At 42.5% G+C, this 24,820-nt stretch overlaps 1 protein-coding gene across 3 annotated transcripts; it reads left to right on the forward strand.

Moving 5' to 3' along the window:
* Positions 1–976: 976 nt before the first annotated feature.
* Positions 977–7,797, forward strand: sgk1 (serum/glucocorticoid regulated kinase 1). Of its 3 annotated transcripts, none has more exons than XM_078542384.1 (13): positions 977–1,119; positions 2,935–3,013; positions 3,371–3,443; positions 3,545–3,594; positions 3,728–3,785; positions 3,919–4,002; positions 4,181–4,312; positions 4,611–4,723; positions 4,894–5,017; positions 5,597–5,692; positions 5,798–5,953; positions 6,348–6,437; positions 6,612–7,797. In XM_078542384.1, exons 1-13 carry the CDS (start codon positions 1,086–1,088, stop codon positions 6,777–6,779), a joined length of 1,257 nt encoding a protein of 418 aa, XP_078398510.1. In that variant the 5' UTR covers positions 977–1,085; the 3' UTR covers positions 6,780–7,797. The 3 variants fall into 3 exon arrangements, with proteins under 3 accessions (XP_078398510.1, XP_078398511.1, XP_078398509.1); XM_078542385.1 differs by having other exon boundaries at positions 1,012–1,142; XM_078542383.1 differs by lacking the exon at positions 977–1,119 and adding an exon at positions 2,447–2,651.
* The last annotated feature ends 17,023 nt before the right edge of the window (positions 7,798–24,820 follow it).

Below are 24,820 nucleotides of genomic sequence, written 5' to 3' on the forward strand. Positions count from 1 at the left end.
AAAAAAATGAAGTACAGAAAGCACAAACCCAAGAGTGATTACAAGGAAATCTAGTCCAATGATTCACATGAAAAAACAAATCCAGAACTCAAACCTAGATGATTTATACTTATTATTATTTGGTTTGTTCTCTGAGATCAGATTATTATCTAAATTGCGTTTGTTATCTCTTTATTTTATAAATATGTTTAATTTGTGTGAAGATTTTATTTCATGTTCAGGGTAAGGGCAACTTTGAGTGATGATGCTCACAGAAGCAGAATCTCTGTGATCTCATTACTGCAGAGTTATCGTGAAATCATTTCCAGTTCATTAGTGGCGAGTTGGTTGACTGCTACATACTGTACTGCCAAGCAGAATGCAAGCATTTCCTGTGATTAACTGCTCTGGCACAATAAAGAACCAATGTGTATATTCAAGTTCTTTACGTTGAATGCTTAATCACAAAAAAAAAATCTGTATTCGTTTATAGAATGTGAAGCCCTTAGCACCGGACACTGGAGAGGCACAAGAAGACAAGATAACTGCAGTTTACAAACAGTTGCTCTGACTTCTGTCCGATTGTCCCTGTGGTGGATGTCAGGAATAAGCAAAGGGGCGCCTCCTCCACCCTAGAGGTATCCGGTCCCTCCAAAGCAGTCTCAACAAGTCCCTTCCACGCAATTGCCTCGGTGCCCCATGTCCTGGAAGAGGAGAGAGCACAGGCGCCACCACAAGCTCTCGTCTGTGTTGGCTGCTGACGTTCGAGTGGCGCTCACACACCTCAGTCGCTGCTAGTTTACTTCCTCCCTCCCCCCCAGTAAAAAAAAACTCAGCCTGAAAGCACGGCCGGCCAACAACCATTAACTTACAATCAAATAAAAAAAAATCAAGCGGAAGGTCAAGTACCTTTCATACTTCGTGGTTTTAATCATTAGTAAAGCAATCAGTCCCTTACGTGGTGGAATTTATAAGCGACGCAAAGTGATAAGTTATCTATGAAAATCGTTTCATTAAAGGCACCTCGCCTATATATTAGACCGCTTTCTGCCAGCGAGTTTTCAGCGCGGGGCCTGTCCACAAAGTTATAACGTCTCAAGACTATCATGAAATCTTTAACAGAGAAGCTTTCTTTCACAGGTTAGATATCGTTCCCTGCTGGGGTGAGTTGGTTGCTGTAATCTATTCACTGCGCTGTGACTTGAGTCCTGAGGTACCGGATACTCCGAATGAATGGGACGGGCTCGCTTTGGAAAACCCGAGCCAGTTCCCTCGGTACCCCGGGGCCGGCTCCACACTTCCCATCTGGAATCCGATCCCGGTTCCACTGGGCTGAGTGTTAAAGAAGCCGCTGGTGGTGCTTCAGCTGGTGGTGCTTCAGCTGGTGGGGGGTGGGGAGGTGGGGAGGGGGGGGAAAGACTGAGTGACGAATAATGATGGGTCTAGGTTGCCACGTCGAAGGTCAGCAGGAAAGAAAACTAAAGTTGTGGAAGGAAATATTTGCTCGGAATGTGTGATTTGCAAATATTTTCACGGGCTGAATTGGCTTTTTCTCTCTCTCTCTCTCGCATTTGGCCTGAGCTCCGGGGTATGTGCGTTTCGCAGAGCACGGTTTTGGAACCAATGCAGAATGCAAACTTTCTCGCTCCCTCTGAAATGGACGGCCAGCTTGAGGCCGATTTATCTGTAATGCTGCTTCACGTTATAAATTCTTCCCGCCAGTCATTTAAATCTGGTGCCAATCGTTTTCGTGCCAGTCATTCAGTCAGTCCGTAGTGCAGTTCCAGTTGGTGTAAGATCCGCACCCCCTCCCCCCCGACACACACAGCTCCCGCACGGAAAGTAGTGAGAGTGGGAGGAGATCCGAATCAGTCATAAATTGTAGTTTTAGGAAACAGAAAATCACTAACAGCCTGTATTTGCAATGAGAAATCGTTTCCCCTTGTGAAATAGAGCATTCTTTCATCCTGACTGGCTGGGTGATGACACATCTCCCTGCTAGAAGGCAGTTCATCTTAATTCTGTTGAAATTGAAATGATTGAGCTAATCCCCTGAATTTTGAATGATACTTGAAGTTGCAACAAAAAAAAACCCACCCCAGCTAAATTTGATTCTGTGGCTAATACAGCAACTCACAATGTATATACGAGCATGCAAATTTCACAAAAAGTGCCTGGAGCTGTTTTCTCATCCAACAAAGTCATCCTCACCAGCATGTGGGTGCTGCGGGGTAATCTGATAGCGGACAGGTGGGAATGTGGAACAGGGGATAATTCCCAACAGTTCAGAAGCAGCACGGGAGAATGTTGCGAGCTTGCTGCTGGCTGTTGTTTGGATTGTGTGACGCCTGCGTTCCGGGAGGAAGCCCTGAGACAGGCTGACTCAGAGAGGTCAGGACCGCCCGGCACCGCTACATTGCTGACATACCACCGCCCCCAGCCCAGTCTCCTGTGTGGGTATATATATCCAACCGAGAGCACGCTCCGTGCTTCTCACAATCTGCAATCTCTTGCTGGGCAAGGATCGTGCAAGGACAATACAGGGACTGTCAGACACACCTCCAATTCCCAATAAAGTGATCAGCTTTTAACCATGACTGTTAAATCTAGCTCTTCGGGATCTACTCTCTCTTACTCCAAAATGAGAGGGATGGTGGCCACGATACTTACTGGTAATTTTTTATTTCCACCATCATAAGATTTTTAAATATATTTTATATAATGTCAAAGGGCTGCAAGTTGCAATCGTGTATGTTCAGATTTTAAGGTTCCCAATGTAACATTTAAAAAAAAAGATCGTTCGCCCTGAATATCCAAGTGCTGATGGTAAATGGCTTAAACTTGTAAAGGGAGTTGCATAAAGCAACTGCCAGGTGCTCGAACTTGTTTGGCTTGTAATTGTATTTATTGGGCTGCTTGTTCTTAGTGCCTTTATCAGGTGTTTTGTTTTTACAGCTTTCATGAAACAAAGGCGAATGGGGCTAAACGATCTCATCCAGAAAATAGCAGCCTCCCAGTCATACGCCTGCAGACAGTAAGTATGCCTTCTTTCCTGTCCTTACTATTGTTGCATGATCACCGGGCATAATGTGCAGGAGCTACCGGAGAGTTGGATGGGGCTGTTTTAAGGTGGGAATGGAGGGGAGTGGGGGTGTAAATTTGCCCCATGTTTGGTTCCAGCAGATCCCGTTCTTCTTACCAATTTCTGCACCTGGCTCCTCGCACAATAGCGCGTCTGTCTGCACCGAGACATCGCTGGCAAATGTGTCCCCTTCAAGTAATGCTTTGTGTTCACTCAGATCTCAGTCTGGTTCATAGCAGAGTGCCGGCTTGTGGACAGGTTCTGGAAGGCCTCCGTTTCTAACGGGTTGTAAATTGTTTCTTTAAACAGCTCAGAAGTCCCGGCCATGTTTCATGTCAATCCAACAGGCACTGAACCGAATGGAGAGAGTGCGTCTCCTCCAGTGAGTATAAAGGATAGCAGCATTTGATTCTTCCCTTTTTTTTTCACTCTTCACCCGAGCCGTGTTAACTTGTCTTTTTTATTATGTGATTTCTCCTGCAGCCCAGCCCAACAACCGCACAGATCAACCTCGGTCCCTCTTCTAACCCTCAGTGAGTATCAATGAAAACATTCTTCCTGCCATTAACACGAAATAATTTTTTGCTGTTCGCCCGGAGTGTGGATTTCACCCTCGGAATGCTGCAACATTTTTATTAAGGTTTTGTTTTACTCTCTCACCTCTAGAGCCAAGCCAAGTGACTTCAACTTTCTAAAGGTGATTGGAAAGGGAAGCTTTGGAAAGGTAAAACACTTTTTATTCTCCCCCCCCCCCCCCCCCCCGCCAAAAAAGCGATATAACTGATTGCAAACTGTAAAATCATTTTTCCTTCTGGTGGTACGTTTCTCTAAATATCGGGCAATTTGTTTTTGAACAGGTCCTCCTTGCAAAACACAAATCTGATGACCAGTTCTACGCTGTAAAAGTCTTACAGAAAAAGGCCATTTTGAAAAAGAAAGAGGTAATAATTGACACCTTATAACCATTCTGCAACTTCCTGCTGCACGGAGGATGCTCCAAGGTTTTTAGCTATTGGTGCACATGCTAATTCTGTCCAGCCTGCCTTCTTTTGAAATGAGGGAATATTTAACCGAATTCACTTGAGTTTGTTACTCACTTCTCTTATTTTTCCGTTTAAGGAAAAGCACATCATGTCGGAGCGTAATGTCCTGCTGAAGAATGTGAAACACCCTTTCTTGGTGGGACTCTACTACTCATTCCAGACAGCCGACAAACTCTACTTTGTCCTGGACTACATAAATGGAGGCGAGGTAAGTCACAGGAGACTGACTAACTGCAGGATGCGATTTTATGTCCCAAGTGGCAGCGGTGTGAAAGACTCATTTATTTCAGAGAGGAGATTTAGTAGCGGACGTAGAGGGCAATCCTTGGAATTCGTGACTGTAATTAGCTGCTGAGTGAGAACTGTAAAGTTGGGGCGGGGGGGTTGAGGGTTGTGGGTGTAACGGGCCATTTCCTTTTACTGTTGCTATGTAACATCAAAAGGGCTCCATGATTGCTTTCCGATGGATTTTCGTTCATGTTTTTATTGGTTTGCTTTCTCTACAGTTGTTTTATCACCTCCAACGTGAGCGTTGCTTCCTAGAACCACGAGCTAGGTTTTATGCTGCTGAGATTGCCAGTGCTCTGGGCTACCTCCATTCTCTTAACATTGTTTACAGGTTAGTGCGACTTGTGATTAAACTGTAAAATACTATAATATCCTGAGAAGGAACAAAATTAAAATGCACATTTTTAATTGCGCTATACCAAAATTACTGAAGTTTGTGTGATGTTGGATGTACATTTGAGTGGATTGTAAGCAGCTCTCCATGTCTTTTTTATCCTGCAGAGATTTAAAGCCTGAGAATATTTTACTTGATCGCCAAGGGCACATCGTTCTGACTGATTTTGGCCTATGCAAAGAGAACATTGAATCAAATAGCACAACATGCACTTTCTGTGGCACACCTGAGGTAAGTACAACATGTATCTTGTGGGTCCCAGAATATGAACTCTTATTATATTCTATTGCTGGCCAATCACTATCTCCTTCAGAAAACATTTTGAACCAATAATGCATGTAGCATACAGAGCCACCACTGACGTTGGAGGCTGCACTGTAAGGTAAAGATACACTTCTGAAAAACTACTTTTTCCCTCAGCACCTTTTGATGCAGCAGTGCCTTTTGCTTTTTTCTGGCTGTGGTCAAGTTGGATGCTCACTGTCATGCATGGATCCTCCCTTGCCATTGGGAAAGATCTGATAAACACTGTACTCACATAATCCTAAATATACATAATTGTTAATTTTGTTTCCGCCTGTGCTGTAGAATGCACCTTGCGGTATAACTAAAAACCAAGTTTTTTAGAATCAACTCTAGTTATATAAGTGCAACATAAAGTGGCACTTTTTAATGAACAGTAATGGTATCAATAAACACATTTCTATAATGAGGGTTGTCTGTCCTGTCTATTGTACCAGTGTTTATTTATTACTTCTTGTTGTGAAAGACAAATTGGTTTAAATTGCCTCTTTATTTATTCTGTTACAGTACTTGGCCCCTGAGGTTTTACACAAGCAGCCCTATGACCGAACAGTTGACTGGTGGTGCCTGGGAGCAGTTCTTTATGAGATGTTATATGGATTGGTAAGCATTATTTGCGGATTACTAAGCAAGCAATCAAGATGTTTCTTTAATTTACAGCATTAGGGATTATGGTAAATTATTATTTTTTTCTTTGCTTTGATACAGCCGCCATTCTATAGCAGGAACACAGCTGAGATGTACGATAATATTCTGAACAAGCCACTACATTTGAAACCGAACATCTCCAATGCTGCCAGAGACCTGCTGGAGGGCTTACTGCAAAAAGACAGAACAAAACGCCTGGGTGCAAAGGAAGACTTTGTAAGTAAACTCTTATTTATTTTGATTAAACTGATTTCCTGTTGCCTTTATGAGGAAGTTACTTGTGCAGTGTAAACAATCATTAAGCTGATACACCTCACACCTTGTATTTCTGGCATATTCTGTATTGAGGTCTTGAACACTTTGGAAAGATTCCTTGTTTTTAGGTTTACCTGATCATATACATTCTGATCATTACTTAAGTAAACCTAGTAAGCTAGTTGAATAAAGCATATTCTTTTTAAAATGGGCAGGGTATACAAACTTGACCAGTTGCTGTGTTCCTACATTTTAAAACCTAATTGTTTTGCCAAGTAACTAGCGTTAGCAAATCAACCCTTTTTTTCACCTTGAAGTCCTTTTTTTAATTGACTGTAATGTCCTCTTTCTACAGATGGATATCAAGGTTCACATCTTCTTTTCTCCAATAAACTGGGTTGATTTAAATGCCAAGAAGCTAATACCTCCGTTTAACCCTAATGTGGTAAGTAGCTAATTACTTACAGAATTGCTTCACAATAGTAGATTTGTGTGGTTAATACAAAGAAAGCTGCCCACCTTTGTTTCTTCCCTTTTAAACTTGGGGGATTATGTCTAAAATTACAGCAAGAATATAAACTGGAATTCTAATTTTCTTTATCTTTTTTAACCGTTCTAGAGTGGACCTTCTGACCTGCAACACTTTGATCCAGAATTCACAGAGGAGCCAGTTCCAAACTCAATTGGCAGATCACCTGATAATGCTCTGATTACTGCCAGTGTTAAGGAAGCATCTGACGCTTTCCTGGGATTCTCATATGCTCCACCCATCGACTCCTTCCTGTAGTGAATCAATAAACTGAATTGTCTCATCGGGTTTACCTTAACTGAGCTCTATGTTCGGTTTACCAAGAAATGGGACTTAGCTGGAAGGAAACCTACACATCTCATTGGCCTTCTATTCCATTTCTGAGGTGATGCTGAAATGCTTGAGGAGCATTTGTTGCTCGGTGGGTCTGGGAGATGGCAGTGGCAGTACTGCACTGTTGCACACCGGAAGAAAGTCCATTAATCAAAGGGGCAGAGAAAGAACTTTCTGTTATCCATCCACCATTTGAAGATCTGTTATTTAAACCTGACTTGAAAAGGATGGTGATTGTCTGAAGACTGTTATTTCAGCTACATGTGCCTTTTGCTGTCAGCAAGGTTGTGGGCATTGGAATGGTCATGTTCAAGTGTTGTGTCACAACATATAGAAATATGAATAATGGTACAAGTGTGGTTTAATCTTGGCCATTGGACTTAATGATTGCTATGTGGTTTAAACATTGACTCAAGATTTTGATCGGCACAGCAGGCACTATACTATGGGATATATTCATGATGTCCATGAGGTGAAATGTCATGATACCATCTCTATAACTTAACCCACCCATCCCATATACAAATACACACACACACATAATTAATCTCTGAAATAGTTCACTACAATATGCTTGAAGCATTGCTGCTATAGGGTAGAACTATAAATTTTGTTTCTAGGACCAAAATGCCTCATTGTGGAGCCTGTCTTAAAACTTCCAACTGGCTTCTATGTGCTAGTAATCCCATATGTATAAAGTAACTTTGTTTTTGTTTCTATTACATTCCAAATTTTAATGGTCGTCTCATTTCAGCTGTGCGTATGTAAAGAAATCTGTACGTTGTGATCTGTTGCTGCACTAGTTTCAATGTGTATATTTAAGACATTACCAGTAATGTCAATGTTTTTTCTGTATAATAGATTGTAATTTTAATTTGTTTTGAAATGTTCACATTCCTGAACTAAGGTTGAGTTTGCAATAAATGTGAAACTATTTTAAAAATTGATTGCTCCCAAGTTTTGTAGCCAAGTGGAAATGATGCACCTCAGTTTAAAATTTCAATGCAAAAGCAATCTTGCATTAGAGACATAGGGCGGGATTTCCCAGCCTCGCCCGCCGCCTGGATCGTCCTGCCAAAGTCGGTGGGCTTTTGGCTGGACCGCTGAATCTCCCACAGCAAGTGCCACCACAATGGGGCTGGAAAATCCTGGTCATAGTCATAACAAGTTAGCTGGACAGCAAATTCGCTCTCTTTCATATTAAATTTCCAGACGTTGAATTGCAAGACAGCAAAGTTCCGTGATCTCTCAGCACTATTCTCTCCTTTTTACCTCCCTCATTGTGCTACTAGTGATTATAGTCCTGTTGGCTTCCAGTAGAAAATAAAAGCTAATTTTCTGTGTCTTGAAATTCAAGAAATATTGGGTTCTGAATGTTATTAGGGCTCTGACCTGCCTTCATATTGAGTTTAGTGGAATGCTAAGGCCACCAATAAAGGAGACAGTTGGTGCCATCCTCAAAGTAAACTTCTTAGCGAATCTGAAAAAATTACTGTTGTGTTGCCTCCAACTGCATGAGAGCCATAGGAAAAGCAGTTTGCCTCTCGTTTGTTGTTGGCAGTAGCAGTACCATACCCATGCCATCAATGGTATGTTATTTCCTGCATTACGACAGCACTTCTTCAAAAGTACTTAATTAGCGATAAAGAGTTTTGGGTAGTACTAAGGTGAAAGGTGCTTTATAAATACAAGTCAATCCTAATGAAGAAATCTAAGTTTCAAGAACTCGATGTTTTATCATGCAACTATCACACTACAGGACTCGCAGTTTCAATTGGGCCCTCTTTTAAAAACTCTTGTAATAGCTTTCAACACTTTCTCCATACTTTTGCATTTTTCTCTTGTTCCATAATTTACATCCTCTGTGTTTAATGCATTGGTGAAATGAGATAATGGATAATTTGAGTCATGACAGCAGAAATTACAAAAATTATTTCTGGAACTGTGCAATCTAGTTTGTCTCATATCACGTTTAGCTCAGATAACTATGTGGAAAGTTATTTTAATTTTAATGACTTCTCTGCTGCAACACTATAGGAATTAATTAGATAATACTCTTTGTAGGTACAATATGCTTCCCCTGTTACTTTTTTAGTTAATGTTATCAATATAAGATGTGAATGTTATACAATAACAACTTGCATTTTGTTAACGCCTTTAGTGTATAAAAATCATCCCAAGGCACTTTACAAAAAGATTTTCAGACAAAAATTGACACTGAGCCAAAGAAGGAGATATTGGGAAGAGTGACTGAAAACTTGGTCACAAAGTAGGTTTAATGAGGGTTTTAATAGAGGAGAACAGTGGAGTTTAACGAGGGAATTCCAGGGTTTGGGCCAAGAGAGTTAAAGGGCCAGCCAAGGTGGAGTGAAGGGGTTGTGGGTTGCAAAAGAGGCCAGAGTTAGAAGAACTCAGAATTCTGAGAGGGTTGTGAAGGCAAAATAGTTGGTTTTGATTATTTGGAAAACATGTAAAGTTTCTATATATTTATCTCCCAGAGTTTTGCAAGCTGGAATAAAAAGGTTTGCATTCTGCAGGAAACTCCATATTTGAAGTTTGGACATTTCCACTGAAAGTTACTATCAGGGATTTGTGTGAGCGTAGGAAATTGGCCTGTTACTTGTGACAGGAAAAACCACTAAAACTTAGAAGTGAAAGGCTCCTTGTCCGAACTGTCTTGTATACTTTAAAATGGAACTCCAGTATTACGGTGCCAGTATTACTGATTTTTTACTGGGATTTGAAAATTTTGAACTGCTTTTTCCTTCCTTGAGGTCCATCTCATGTTTGCAATATATGCTTCTTTTGATTCAATAAACTCTACTGTCACAACAACCCACAGTGGGAACAAGCGTTTGTCTTACGGGAAATAATGCCTTCATTGATGTTGAGAGACACACTTATGTTGTGTTTTGCTGTGCTATTTCTACTAATATCGAGCAAGATCTCTAAGGAAAATTGCAACCACAACTTTCAATTAACTGCCCATGTGTAAGACACAACATCTTGCAATACTATTACTAATTGCAGAATAGCAGTATGGTAGAACTAGGCAAAAATAAGAAAAGGGGGTAGGATTTTTTAATATCCCGAATGATATAAATTCACATATCTAGTAATACACGAGAATTCATATACCTGATTTATTTTCTCAGCACGTTAGGAATCAATGACAAACATTGTGATAATGTGGATTCAGAAATTCCATCTTTGATCAGTTTAATTTAACTTGTACACTGTTAAGTGCACCTTATTAATCTTTGCTTTATGACTTTTAATGCTATTAAATTAATACATTAGATGAACCGTGATAAGCTCTGATCATGGGACAAGTTAGCGGTATTTAAGTCTTAATTTATCCTAGAAAATGCATCGAATGCAGACAACAAACAGGATATATAGACATACTGGTGGATAGTTGTAATGGAACAGACTACACTGAAATCTCTTACAGTATTTTATGTGGGTTCTCTATTCAAACATACTATCCAGCTGATTGGAATCACTCTGTTAATACCCACAGATATCTCCAGAGCTAATTATACTGATATGTAAAAAAAAAGTCTGCATATGCTGCCATGCAATTAAACATAAAAATCTGCAAAATATGCACACTCAGTGAATATGTGCACACACTATAAGCTACAGTTGCATGCAACACACATATCATTGTCCAATGGAGAGGCTGAGGCAAACAGCATAGATACACTTAAGGGGAGGCTGATAAGTATATGAAGGAGAAAGGAAGACAATGATATGTTGTTAGGGTGAGACAAAGTAAGGCAAAAGGAGGCTCATGTAGGGCATAAACACTGTTATAGATATTTTCAGCTGAATGGCCTGTTTTTGCACGGTAAAATTCTTTTTAAAATGGCACGTGGGCACCTCTAAAATATGCAATTGCTTATATTATTTTTATTATAGTCATCTGCTACAAATATTTATGTGTACTTTTGAATAAATAAAATGTAACAAGCAAATAAACAAATGCTTTTTTAAGCAACATAACCAAAAACACAAACTGGTACTGCAACTCTGTTGTTTATGGAATCTTGCTTCATGAAAAATGACTGCTGTGCTTGCCAAAATATTAACAGTTGCTGCATTGCTAAGTCATTCACTGTACGTGAAATGATGCATTGAGACACTTTTGAGACATGTGATTAGGTGTTATATAAATGCAAGTTTCCTTGCTTTCATTCGAGGTAATTCAATATCGCAAACAGGTCTGTCCATTGAGGAAGTCCCATATGTAGATGCAGTCCACTAAAAATACAGATGTATACTCGAGTTGCACGGAAAATACTTTGGGAATTGGCTGATTGGCATAAAATATTATCTAGCAATGAAGTTTGATCCACAGGGTGAAATTATGTATAATTTAAAGGAGTAAAAAGGCATACATTTCAATGTTATTTTATTTTAAAATAACAATACTCAACAGGCTCCATCTCAGGAAAGGTCCTTATTGGGTCTGTGCTGAGATTTAATTTCAGGATCTTATATTAGGAAATAATAACTGGTCTCTTCCAATAATAGACCCTTTGTACAGTGTCGTTTAATGAGATTACACTGGCAACTAAAATATTTTATTAACATTGTATGGACAGCTTTGCTACCAATAGTTGGAAAGCAGCAATATTTGTATCAAAAAAGTTAGCAAAATTAATAAAAAGCGTTTTCTCCTCTGCTACTGGAGGTAGGAAATTGTTTTTCAGAAACAACAAATGAATCAAGGAAAATCTCCTGAGCAGTGGTCTCTTAAAATGTTTAATTTGTACCGTGAATCCACAGAAATGGTAATTAGAGCAATTTGCAGCAAGAATGAGTGTTATAACATTCCTCAGCTAGATAGTGGCTCCTGATCACTATCCAGTGACATTCACATGTAAGGGATTAAATTAGTCTTGAATGGTGCCCCATAACAGGCAAATGAAAGAAGTTAGAGAATGTGGAGTCATGGGACAAATGGCAGTTTTATCTATTTATTAATTTCATCAACAAGATTGCTAGTTGGCTTCAAGAGAGAAAGCAGTGTAGGAGTAAAGGGTAACTATTCAGAGTGGCAGCAGATGGGAAATGATGTTCCACAAGGGTCAGTGCTGGGCCCACTGCTGTTCACACTTAACGTTAACGATTTGGACTCCAGAATCAAAAATACAATCTCTAAATTTGCAAATGACACCAAACTGGGAGGGGGAGGGTGGTGGTGCAGGGGGTGGTGGATGCGGAATAATTGAGGATTCTTAGGAGTAGTGCAATAAATTACAGGAGGACATTAATAAACTAGCCAAAATGGCAAATAATTGGCAAATTAAGTTCAACACAGATAAATATGTGAGGTAGTACATTTTGGAATTTCTGCTCCACTCGAGACTCCTCCCATCTTTTCTCAATTAAATCTACCAGTGTAACCCTCGATTCCCTTCTCTTTCAGGTGCTTGTCTAGCTTCCCCTTAAAGGCATCTATACTATTCGCTTCAACCATTTCCTGTGGTAGCGAGTTCCACGTTCTTACCACTCTTTGGGTACATAAGTTTCTCCTGAATTCCCTCTTCCATTTCTTGGTGACTATCTTTGATGACCTCTTGTTATGCTCATCCACACATGGGAAATATTCTTTCCATATTGGCTCTATCAATACGGAGACGCCACTTGTTATTTGGAAAGTGCAAGTCAAGTTGGGGTAGAAGAACAAAGAGTCCAAATTGCATCAATTTCTAAAAGTTATGCTGACAAGACCATAAAAAAGCAAACCAAACACTAGGTTTTATTTCTGGAGGGATAGAACTGAAAAATAGGGAAGATATGCCAATCCTGTATCAAATTTTAGTTAGATCATGCTTAGAATACTGCATTCAGCTCTGGTTACTAGGTTATAAAAATGATAAAGAGGCACAGGAAAGGGCGCAAAGAAGACTTACAAGGATGATACCAGGAATACATGGGTATACATATCAGGAAAGAATTGACAGGCTGAGGGGTGACCTAATAGAGGTATTTAAAAATACGAAATGTTTTGATAGAGCCAATATGGAGAGAATATTTCCCATGTGTGGAAGAGCATAATGAGAGGTCATCAAAGATAGTCACCAAGAAATGGAAGAGGGAATTCAGAAGAAACTTCTGTACTCAAAGAGTGGTAAGAACGTGGAACTCGCTACCACAGGAAGTGGTTGAAGCGAATAGTATAGATGCCTTTAAGGGGAAGCTAGATAAGCACCTGTAAGAGAAGGGAATTGAGGGTTACACTGGTAGATTTAAATGAGAAAAGATGGGAGGAGTCTCGAGTGGAGCAGAAATACAGACATGGCCTGGTTGGGCCAAGGGGTCTTTTTCTGTGTTGCATATCTTATATAGTGAAAAATATGTGAAAGTGAATCAGCAGCCCACTTGATACTGGGCAGCATGTAAAACAGGCTACTTTTGTTTTTCATTCACAGGATGAGGGTGTCACTGGCTGGGCCAGCATTTATTGTTCATCCCTAGTTGCCCTTGAGAAGGTGGTGGTGAGCTGCCTTCTTGAACTGCTACAGTCCACGTGGTGTAGGTACACCCACAGTGCTATTAGGGAGGGAGTTCCAGGATTTTGACCCAACAGCAGTGAAGGAACAGCGATATATTTCCAAGTTAGGATGGTGAGTGACTTGGAGGGGGACATCCAGGCGGTGGTGTTTCCATCTATATGCTGCCCTTGCCCTTCTAGATGGTAATGGTCGTGGGTTTGGAAGGTGCCATCTAAGAAGGCTTGGTGAGTTCATGCAGTGCATCTTGTAGATGGTAACCATTGCTGCTACTACGTGTTGGTGATGGAGGGAGTGAATGTTTGTGGATGTGGGCTACTTTGTCCTGGATAGTGTCAAGCTTCTTGAGTGTTGTGGGAGCTGCACTTATCCCGGTAATTGGAGAGTATTCCATCAGACTCCTGACTTGTGCCTTGTAGATGGTGGACAGGCTTTGGGCAGTCAGGAGGTGAGTTACTTGTCACAGGATTCCCAGCCTCTGTCCTGCTCATGTAGCCACAGTATTTATATGGCTAGTCCAGTTCAGTTTCTGATCAATGGTAACCCCCAGGATGTTGATAGTGAGGGATTCAGTGATGGTAATGCCATTGAAGATCAAGGGGCGATGGTTAGATTCTCTCTTGTTGGAGGTGGTCATAGCTTGGCACTTGTGTGGTGTGAATGTTACTTGCCACTTGTCATCCCAAGCCTGGATGTTGTCCAGGTCTTGCTGCATTTGGACATGGACTGTTTTGCTATCAGCAATATTCTTCTACCACCAAAGACCAAATTCAGTCTCATAGTTAATTAAAAAATCATTCTTGTTTGTGGATGTCACAGGCAAGGCTGACTTTTATTGGCCATCCTTGGTTGTCCTCAGAAGCTGATGGCATGCCTTTTTAAAGTGTTGAATAGAGTTTGAAATGACTGGGTAGCTTCCTAGGCCACTCAGTAGTCAGTTAAGAATCAATGATGTTGGTGTGTGGCTGAGATCATCTATGGACCAGGACAGCTAAGGACAGTAGGCTCCTTTCCCTAAAAGACATTCTGTGAGGACGAGGTAAGGTTTAGTTGTGATGGCTGTCATGATCACATAAACTACCTGGGTATGCATGGAGTAACCTAAGGTGAAAGGCTGTCTATAGTAATAGAGCCATATCCCAGTATGACGCTAGCCCTTCAGAAAAAGAGAGACGAAAAGGAATAAAACTGTGGAGAAATGTCCTTTCCAGTTTTTTTCTCTTCTTTATAGATTCCTCATTATGGCCTTCCATCATTGCTCCTTTTGGCAGAAATGTTCATCAAAATCCTCAATATCTACCATCAATGTCTCTCTCAAACTAGCTGTCTAGAAGTTTATTTCAACTCTTGACAGGGCTGTTCTTGTCAGTTATCCCTCCATAATCCCCATGACATGGTGAGCTTCATTGCTGAGTGTTGTTCTATCGAATAGCCCAGGCAAGAGCCAGCAAAACATACACAAGCAGAGCAGATGAGTTTCAAGGGGACAACTTACCTCCTGCATCATTGATTTCCAACTGTCCAGAATTGTCCTGGAGCCTTCAGAAATGAAGGATAAACATTGTAGATACCATTGCAAGCCAACTCAGAGAAAAAAATGAAAAAGGTATTGAAATATACATATTTGAGATGGGAATAAAGACTAATTGACTGACAGCCATTCAGCAATCAGGCAACAGAGAGTCTCTTCCCTTTCCAGTTAGTGTGGAAAGGGGACAACGTGAGGATGGACTGGTGAGCCAACCAGTGGCAGGAGAACTTAAGAACAGAAGAAATAAAAACAGGAGTGGGCCTTCCGATCCCTTGAATCTGCTCCCCCATTCAATAAGGCTGATTTTCTACCTCAACTGCACTTCCCTGCATTATTTCCATAGCTCTTGGTTTCCTTAGAATCATAGAATGGTTACAGAGCAGAAGGAGGCCATCCAGCCTGTCATATCTGTGCTGGTCCTCTGAAGGAAAAATCACAGCGCTACTCCCCTGTCTTTTCCACATAGCCCTGCAAATCTTTCCTTTTCAGGTAATGATCCAATTCCCTTTTGAAAGCTTCAATTGACCCTGCTTCGACCGCACTTTCAGGCAGTGCATTACAGATCTTAACCACTAGTTGCTTAAGAAGGTTTTTCCCCATGTCACCAATGCTTCTTTTGTGTCCAAAGATCTATCGATCTCTGTATTGAATATATTCAATGATTGCGCATTCACAGCCCCCTGGGATGGGGAATTCCAAAGATTCACAATCCTCTGAGTAAGGAACTTTCTCCCCATCTCAGTCCTAAATGGCTGACCTCTGACCCTGAGACTACCCCCTAGTTCTCTGATTCAGAAGCAGTAACTTATACAATCAGCTTTATCCTCTGGTTATAGTTCATGAACTTCATTGTGAATATTATCATTATGTTCTTAATATAACTTTAAACTAATTATAACGTCCTTGAAATAATTCTTAGAATTAAAAGTGTACGAATGTTAATTAAGCATTTTCCTTTTGTAATTATAAATTGTGAGCCAAGGCAGATTGTACATTATTTGGTAGTAAGTGGCAGGTTTCCTGCAGTACTGTTGCCACCCTATGACTAACAGTTAACAGATCATAAAGCCATATTCAAAATACAGTATAGTGAGCATGAGACTATAGCCTAAAGTTTACTGGTGTTATTAAGCTTAACACCAGTGGTAAATTTGTGATTGTGACCAGCAATGCCAGGAGTTCCATATCACATTTGATTAGCACCTGCATAAGAATTAAGATTTTTTATTTATAATTGTTTATGTGTGCAGTAAACCAATTAATTGGCAGATGAGGCACTTAATAACCTTGCACACTATATACTGTAATAATTCAATGCCAGTGTAATGCATCTATTTCTCTCAGATGAGCGTTACTAAAGAGCCTGCAGTGAGGAAGCTGGTGTCTTCAGTTAAAGATGAGCTGCTACAAATTTTCTTGCCACTTTTCATGTTTTTTGTGCACTTGGTGCTTTATTAACTCCAAAGTTGGTAGAGAAGGAAAGAGTTAACTGTACTGTAGGTTATGTGTAAGGTATAAATCCTGGCAGCCTACCACATATCAAATCTGCTGGACTCGGCAGAGTTACGTGGTAATGACATAGAGAGGCACCTAAAAAAGCTGAAGTTTATCAGGGCCCTTTGTCATATCGATGCCATTTTCTTCAGGAAGATCTTCACAGAATACACAACATTCCCAAAGCATTGGCAGTATGCAGCAATGATCCTCAATTTTTATACATCAGGTTCCTTGTACCTTGACCACAAGTTTCAAACAATCAACGTGCATGCTCAGTTCTTGTAGTATCATCTTATGCTGGGTTCCTGATATATTGCAAACCAATGACAAATAAGTACTCAACACACATCCAAGTGAAGTGCAGAGCATTTATTTCCTCAGTTTTTCAATGTTAGCAGCTTGAATTAATGCCAGTCTAGTTCTGGTACTTGTGCCATGTGTCACATGTATGTTACCTATCCTATCTCTCCCTCTACGGATGGAGTAAGTGTGCTGGCTGGGTGCAGGTTTTCACTGACAGCCTGCTGAGATGGGCCCTGTACTTTTTTTTATTCTTTGGGATGTGGATGTCACTGGCAAGGCCAGCATTTGTTGCACATCCCTAATTGCCCTTGAACTGTGTGGCTTGACAGGACATTTCAGAGGGTAGTTAAGAGTCAACCAGACTATGTGGGTCTGGAGTCACATGTAGATGACTCAGAGCAGGTAAGGACAGCTGATTTCCTTCCCTGAACCAGATAGGTTTTTGCGACAATCGTTTATAGTTGTCATGGCGATTAGTTTTCACTTCCAGATTTATTAATTGCATTTAAATTCCACCAGCTGCCACGGTGGGATTTGAACTCTAGTCCCCCGGACCTTAGACTTGGCATCTGGATCACTAGTCCTGTGATGTTACTACTATACCCCAATCCCCAAATGTGTATCAATCAGTGGGAGGCACACAGCCCATTAGACTTAGGAGCAGAAGTAGGCCATTTGGCCCATCGGGTCTGCTCTGCCATTCAATGAGATCATCCTCAATGATAATCCTCAATTCCACTTTCTGTCTTTTCCCCATAACCCTTGATTCCCTTACTGATTAAAAATCTGTCTATCTCAGCCTTGAGTATACTTAATGACCCGGCCTCCACGGTAAAGGATTCCACAGATTGACTACCCTCAGAGAGAAGAAATTCCTCCTCATCTCTGCCTTAAATGGGCACCCCCTTACTATATGATTATGCCCTCTGGTCCTAGACTTTCCCAAAAGGGAAAACAACCTCTCAGCATCTACCCTGTCAAGCTCCCTCAGAATCTGACGGCCGGGATTTTGCCCTCGTCAGGCGGGCTCGGCGGGGGTGGGCGGGAGCGGTTGGGAAGCCGACCACCGCCACCCGCGATCAGACCGTGACCATGATTTCACGCTGGCCGGCCAATTAAGGCCCGCCCAGTGTGAGACGCGCACTGCAGCGCTCAGCGCTGCCTGTGTGGGGGGAGGGTGAGGAGGGCGAGTGGGGAACTTTGCGCATGCGCGCAGGTGCGCACAGGAAAAGCTCCCTGAGGCACAGAGCTGCCTCAGGGAGATGAAGATAAAAAAATAAAGAATTTTAAGGTGACTCCGTGAGCAGCGACATGTTAGAAATTAGTATGAAAATTAAAAATTTTTCTTTTCAATGACGGATCAAAACCTCATTCCCCGCCTCCCATCCCCCCCACCCCCGCGGATGAGGTTTTGCAAAAAATGCAAAGGCCGCTTGGCCTTTTTGCCTGCCCGTAAGGTTGGACGGGCATCAAAAAAATTAATTGAATTAGAATGTTAATGTCCTTAATCTGCCATTTAATTGTCAGCGGGCATGCTGCCAACTACCGTGTGCGCACGTCGACCAAAATATCGCATGAGTGCACGATGACATCATCATGCGTCATTTTACACTCATTAGGGTCAGGAGTGCACCTGCCCAAATGAGCAGGAAATTCTGCCCTACATATTTCAATAAGGTCACCTCTCATTCTTCTAAACTCCAGTGAGTACAGGCCCAACCTATTCAACCTCTCCTCATAAGAAAATCCCTCCATACCCGGGATCAACCTCATGAACCTTCTCTGGACTGCTTCCAATGCCAGAATATCTTTCCTTAGATAAGAGGACCAAAATTGTTCACAGTTCACAGTATTCTAGATGCAGTCTAACTAGTGCCTTGTATACTAATAAAGTATAAATAAATAAAGACCAAAATTCCATTTGCCTTCCCTATTACCCGCTGAACTTGTATGCTAGCTTTTTATGATTCATGCACGAGGACCCCCAAATCCCTCTGTGCTGCAGCTTTCTGCAGTCTTTCTCCATTTAAATAATATTCAGCTCCTCTATTCTTCCTGCCAAAGTGCATAACCTCACATTTTCCCACATTATATTCCATCTGCCAAGTTTTTGCCCACTCACTTAACCTGTCCATATCCCCCTGTGTCACCTTTGTGTCATCCTCACCACTTGCCTTCCCACCTATTTTTGTGTCATCTGTAAACTTGGCGATAGTACATTCACTTCCCTCACCTAAGTCATTAATACATATTGTATATAACTGTGGCCCTAGCACTGATCCCTGTGCACTCCACTAGTTACAGGTTGCTATCCTGAAAATGCCTCCCCGTAACCCAACTCTCTGTCTTCTATTAGTTAGCCAATCCTCTATCTATGTTAATGTACTACCCCCACACTATGGGCTCCTATCTTATTGAGTAGCCTTATGTGTGGTACCTTTGATGCAAAGTATTTATTTAACTCCTCTGCCATTTCCTGGTTCACCATTATTATTTCCCCAGCCTCATTCTCTAAGGGGCCTATGTTCACTTTGGTCTCTCTCTTCCTTTTTATATATTTAAAGAAGCTCTTACAGTCCATTTTTATGTTACTTGCTAGTTTACCCTCAAAGTTTATTTTCTCTCTCTTTATTTTTTTTCCGGTCATCTTTTGTTGGTTTTTAAAACTTTCCCAGTCCTCTGGCTTACCACTAATCTTTGCCACATTGTGTGTTTTTTCTTTCAATTTGATACAATCCTTAACTTTCCTTGGTTAACCATGGTTGGTTCCTCCCTTCCTACAATCCTCTTTCCTCACTGGGATATATCTTTGTTGTGAGTCATGAACGATTTTCTTAAACGTCTGCCATTGTTCGTCAACCATCTTTTCTGCTAAACTCCTTTCCCAGTCCACTGCAGCCAACCCTGCCCTCATTCCTTTGTAATTACCCTTATTTAAGTTTAGCACAGTTGTTTCCAACCCAAGTTTCTCACTCTCAAACTGAATGTTAAATTCTACCATGTTTTGGTCAATGTTTCCTAGGGGATCTTTTACTCTGAGGTCATTTATTAAACCTGCCTCATTACATATTACCAGATCTAAAATAGCCTGATCACTGGTTGGATCCACAACATATTGTTCTAAGAAACTGTCCCAGTACTAGGGTAGAGGGGAACTTTTCCGGTGGGATGGGCTTCACTTGAACTGTGCTGGGACCAGTGTCCTGGCGAATTAAATAACTAGGGCTGTAGAGAGGGCTTTAAACTAAATAGATGGGGTGGGAGGGGGGGAAAGTTCAGGAAAGGGGCTACGTAGGCTTACAAAGCAAAAGGATATGGCAGCCATGCAGGGCAGCTATTTAGGTAATGATACCCAAAGTGTGACAGGAAGAGACAGAGTGTACAAACATTAAAAAACAGCAGCAAATACGGTCAAAGGGGGGAAGAATTGGTAAAAAGGCAAAATTAATGGCCCTTTACTTAAATGCACATAGTATTCGGAACAAAATAAATGAATTAATGGCATAAATAGAGGTTAATGGGTATGATCTTATAGCCATTATGGAGACATGGTTACAAGGAGATCAAAGCTTGTAACTGAATTTTCAGAAGTATGTGGCTTTTCGAAAGGACAGGCAGGAAGGAAAGGGTAGTGGGGTAGCTACTGGAGCAAAGTGTCCAGGTAACTTTCCCCCTCCCTGATGTGGCACAATGTCTGTAGCTCAGATTCCAGCTCCCCAGGTTGGATCCGAAGTTCCTCGAGCTGCAAACACTTGGTACAGATGCGTTCGCTCTGGATCACCCTGGTGTCTAGCAGACCCACATGCTGCAGCAGCAACACATCACCCATCCTGTTATCACTATTGTATTTTAATTAATTAATTACTGTAGTATCGCTGCTCTTTACACTTGAAGAATCCCCCACTCTTCACACTTTATTGTAATTAATTTTTTTACACCAGTATCGGTTTTATACTTAACGAGCTATTTTTAAGAAAAAGAGAGAAAAAAAGACTAGAGACCTAAACACAAACTAAAGACCTTACTTTTACTGAAAGACTAGGGAATACTCACCTATCAGCTGCTTTCCCTGCACTCGCATTGTGGTTCATGACATCACTCAGCCACTCGTCTCACCACAGGTAGGCCTCATGTCTGATGATGCCTCTCATCTGCCATCTCCTCTGATGTTTGGTGCATCTCTGAGATAAGAGTGGCCTTTAGCCTTTTAAATTAAGGGGATTATTCCACTAGGGTTTACAATGCTTGGTTTGTAAAGCCAGACTCCAAACTTCTCTCTTTTATTCCTAGGTTTATAGTAGTTTTTATTATTGTTTTTGTTGTCAGGTATTGGATGTAGTTTGGTAGATCATGTTAAGGTATTCGTAGTCTTAGGTAGTTCAACAGTAAGTATTTACTAACTACTAGAAACTATCTACATAGGTATGGTAAAGGTCTAAGCCAGGAGCCGTCTCCATGCTTGCTTGTACACATGGCTCTGTCCAACACTACACTTACCCCTAGGTGTGGGTCATGTGTTCTTTTACACCATCTGTGTGGGCGGCACTGCACTCGGCCCCACGTTACCCCTTTATGTGCCAGACCCTTTAACCACAGTTTTCCCATGACTAAATTAGCTGTTTTACAGAGTTGAGTTCATGACTGATTAAGGATTACTGCTTCTTATTTCATTCTCAAGAGAATTAGCATTTTCATCGGCTATCCTACTGAGTGGAAAATATCGTTCACTGAGCACAAAATATTCTGAAGAATCTGGAAAAGTTTCAGTGACCATCAATAGACTCTAAATGCCACCGAATACAATTTGTGGGCTTAATTAAGATAATCGTTTCCCAGTCAATCTCCACAGTTACTGCTCCATGTTTCCAGGCTGTTATAGATATTGGCTGGAATTTCCGGCCCCTTTGGTGTCGGGCGTCATGGCGGGTGGGGGCTGTCGGGGGGGGACGGACAATATGGCGAAAAGGCCAAAATATCCCGTGAAAGCACAATGGGTTCATCTGCTGGTGTCTGCCATGGGGGAACACCAATCCCGCTAGAGGCTGGTGTGAACCCGCTTTGCATCCCGTTAATAGGATGTAAAGTAAGGCCTGACTGGAATCATGCCCCCAGGCCAGACAACGCTGGCAGGAAATCACGCTGGCTCAGAACACACCTGGACAAGTGTGACCTGCAGAAGTCGGGGCTTACTGTTAGGGCCTTGCTCAGATCCCGGATATCCGAGCAGAACATATGAACATACGAAAAAAGAGCAGGAGTAGGCCATTTGGCCCCTCGAGCCTGCTCCACCATTTCATAAGATCATGGTTGATCTGATAGTACCCTCAAATCTGCATCCCACATAACCTCGATAACCCCTATCACCCCCTTGCTTACCAAGGGTCTATCCACCACTGCCTTGAACAGGTTCAAAGACTCTGCTTCCACCGCCTTTTCAGGAAGTGAGTTCCAAAAACGCACGACCCTCTGAGAGAAAAAATTTTGCTCTTAAATGAGCGACCCCTTATTTTTAAACAGAGACCCTTAGCTCTAGATTCTCCCACAGGAGGAAATATCCTCTCCACATTCATCCTGTCAAGACCCCTCAGGATCTTATATGTTTCAACCAAGTCACCTCTTACTTTCTAAATTCCAGCAAATACAAGCCTAGTCTGTCCAACCTTTCCTCATAAGACAACCCACCCATTCCAGGTATTAGTCTGGTAAACCTTCTCTGAACTGCTTCCAACACATTTACATCCTTCCTAAAATAAGGTGAACAATACTGTACACAGTGCTCCAGATGTGGGCTCATTAGTGCTCCGTATAACTGAAGCATAACCTCCCTACTTTTCTATTCAATTCCCCTCACAATAAATGATAACATTCTATTAGCTTTCCTCATTACCTGCTGTACCTGCATACTAGCCTTTTGTGACTCATGCACTAAGACACCCAGATCTCTTTGCATCTAAGAGCTCTGCAATCTCTCACCATTTAGTTAATATGCCTCTCTTTTATTCTTCCTGCCAAAATGGACAATTTCACATTTTCCCCACATCATACTCCATTTGCCAGATCTTTGCCCACTCGCTTATCCTATCTATATGTTTTTGTAGCCTCCTTATGTCCTCTTTGCAAATTACTTTCCTAACTTTCTTTGTGTCATCAGCAAATTTGGCAAGCATCCCTTCATCCAAGTCATTTATATAAATTGTAAACAGTTGAGGTCCCAGCACTGATCCCTGTGGCACACCACTCGTTACATCTTGCCAACCTGAAAAAGACCCATTTATGCCTACTGTCTGCTTCCTGTTAGCTAGCCAATCTTCTATCCATGCCAATATGTTACCCCCATACCATGAGCTTTTATTTTCCACATTAACTTTTAATGTGGCATTTTATCAAATACCTTCTGGAAATCAAAGTACAGTATTTCCACCGGTTCCCCTTTATCCACAGCACATGTTACTTCCTCAAAGCTGGAGCCCTACAGTTATCAGATCCTGGAGGGACATGTGCATCACATGCTGGGTGAATTCTCATGGACATGGCTCTGTTGTGAAGCAGGTCTCAGAAGGTGGGAGATCTCCGTTGATGTCTAGGATCTGCTTCAGGATATCACGGTCTTCACAATGGGCTTCTACAGATGATCGTGGAGGGGGGAGAGAGGAAGGTCTGACTGTGAGTGGGAGAGGAAGGTGTACAGGGGTGTGGGGAGAGGAAGGCCTAGGTTTGACTGGGAGAGGAAGGTGTACCGGTGGGAGGTAGAATGAGGCTGGCGTTGGGGTTGGGGAGGTGGAGGGGGGGAACGAAGGTATCAGGGGAGTTGAGTTTGGGAGGACAGGTGGTGCAGGGTGTGACAGAGGACAGTGCAGCAACTGGGGAGGTAGGTGTAATGGGGGAAGAAGGTGCAAGGGAAGAAATTCGAAGGGCAAAGGAGTTCAGAGGGGGGAAGGACTTCAGGGGGGTAAGGACATTGGCGGATGAAGGAGTTTGGAGTGGGGAAGGAGTCCAGGGGAGGAAGAGGTCTGGGGGGAGGAGCGAGTAAGGGTGGAGGAGGGAGTAAGGGGGCGAGTTGTCTAGGTGAACGTGCAAGGGAGGGGTCTGTGGAGTCAATGATTGCCGCCTGGGGGCATGGTACGAGGAGATGGTGAGTATGAGAGGGGGCAGAGTGAGCTGGTCGGGTGGGAGGCTGAGGGTGCGATGGTAGCGGTAGAAGGGATGGAGAGGGTGGTTGGTGGGGACTCGGACGCAGACACAGACCCTGGGGGTAGGAAGGAGGAGGTTGGAGAGGTCAATGTGGATGGGGATGGGATTCTCAGGAAGGTAGGGAATATGCACATTCACCCGGACATCCTGGAAAGCATAGGGTTTTAGTTGGTAGCTGACGGTGGAAAGATGGAGGGTGATGCAGGGGGGGGATGGCTGGGTGGTTGGCAGTAATGGGGGAAAGGACATTGATGACTGGGAGAGCTGAGAAGAAACTTTACTACGACCATGTTTTTCATATCGGAAGTGAGCAGATCTTCGTGCTGGACGGGCTGCGTGGGAGTGTGATCAGTGGGTGAGCGGAGATGCAACTCAGATAGACAACTGAAAGTGAACCCCAGCAGGCAGCTGGGGAAAATGCTCAGGACAGTGAGATGAGTGTGATAGAGGAAGGCTCCATGTGTATGGGAGAGTGCTTGCATGAGGCTGCACATGCAACCACTTACGATCAGAATTTCTTAACTTTTCTTGTCCTACCATTTCTTCTAGGTGCTGCCTTGACATCTGCAGCAGGGGTGGAGACAGCCTGTGCAATGGTTGGCCCTGTTGCCTCTGATGACTTTGGCGTAGGTCCTCTGGAGAGACAAGGCCTTGAAGGTCCCGGCTTGCTTTCACTGTCCTCCTGTGGGCCAGCTGCTCCCTCTGCGGTGACAGAGGACGATGTTGAGGGGGGCAGTGGCAAAGGGGACTCGGAGGGAACGGGCAGCCTCTGAGATTCCTGAGTGGATGACCCAGGGGCGTCCACCTGCTGCTCCGCCTCCCTTCGGGTGCCTGAGGACCCCGGCCTGACTCCTTCAGGGGGAGGAGCACCTGGAGGGACATCGAGGTGCCCATTTTCCCCTCATGCTGCTACTGCAGGA

Source organism: Cetorhinus maximus, chromosome 5 (assembly GCF_964194155.1).
Source record: "Cetorhinus maximus chromosome 5, sCetMax3.hap1.1, whole genome shotgun sequence".
Taxonomy (NCBI): Eukaryota; Metazoa; Chordata; class Chondrichthyes; order Lamniformes; family Cetorhinidae; genus Cetorhinus; species Cetorhinus maximus.

What these genes read in the sequence shown, in the direction of transcription:
- sgk1 (XM_078542383.1), top strand. Translation starts at nt 2,573, where the DNA reads ATGACTGTTAAATCTAGCTCTTCGGGATCTACTCTCTCTTACTCCAAA. An exon ending in CCATTTTGAAAAAGAAAGAG is followed by an intron (nt 4,003 to 4,180) that starts GTAATAATTGAC and finishes TTTCCGTTTAAG; the next exon opens with GAAAAGCACATCATGTCGGA. An exon ending in CTCCGTTTAACCCTAATGTG is followed by an intron (nt 6,438 to 6,611) that starts GTAAGTAGCTAA and finishes TAACCGTTCTAG; the next exon opens with AGTGGACCTTCTGACCTGCA.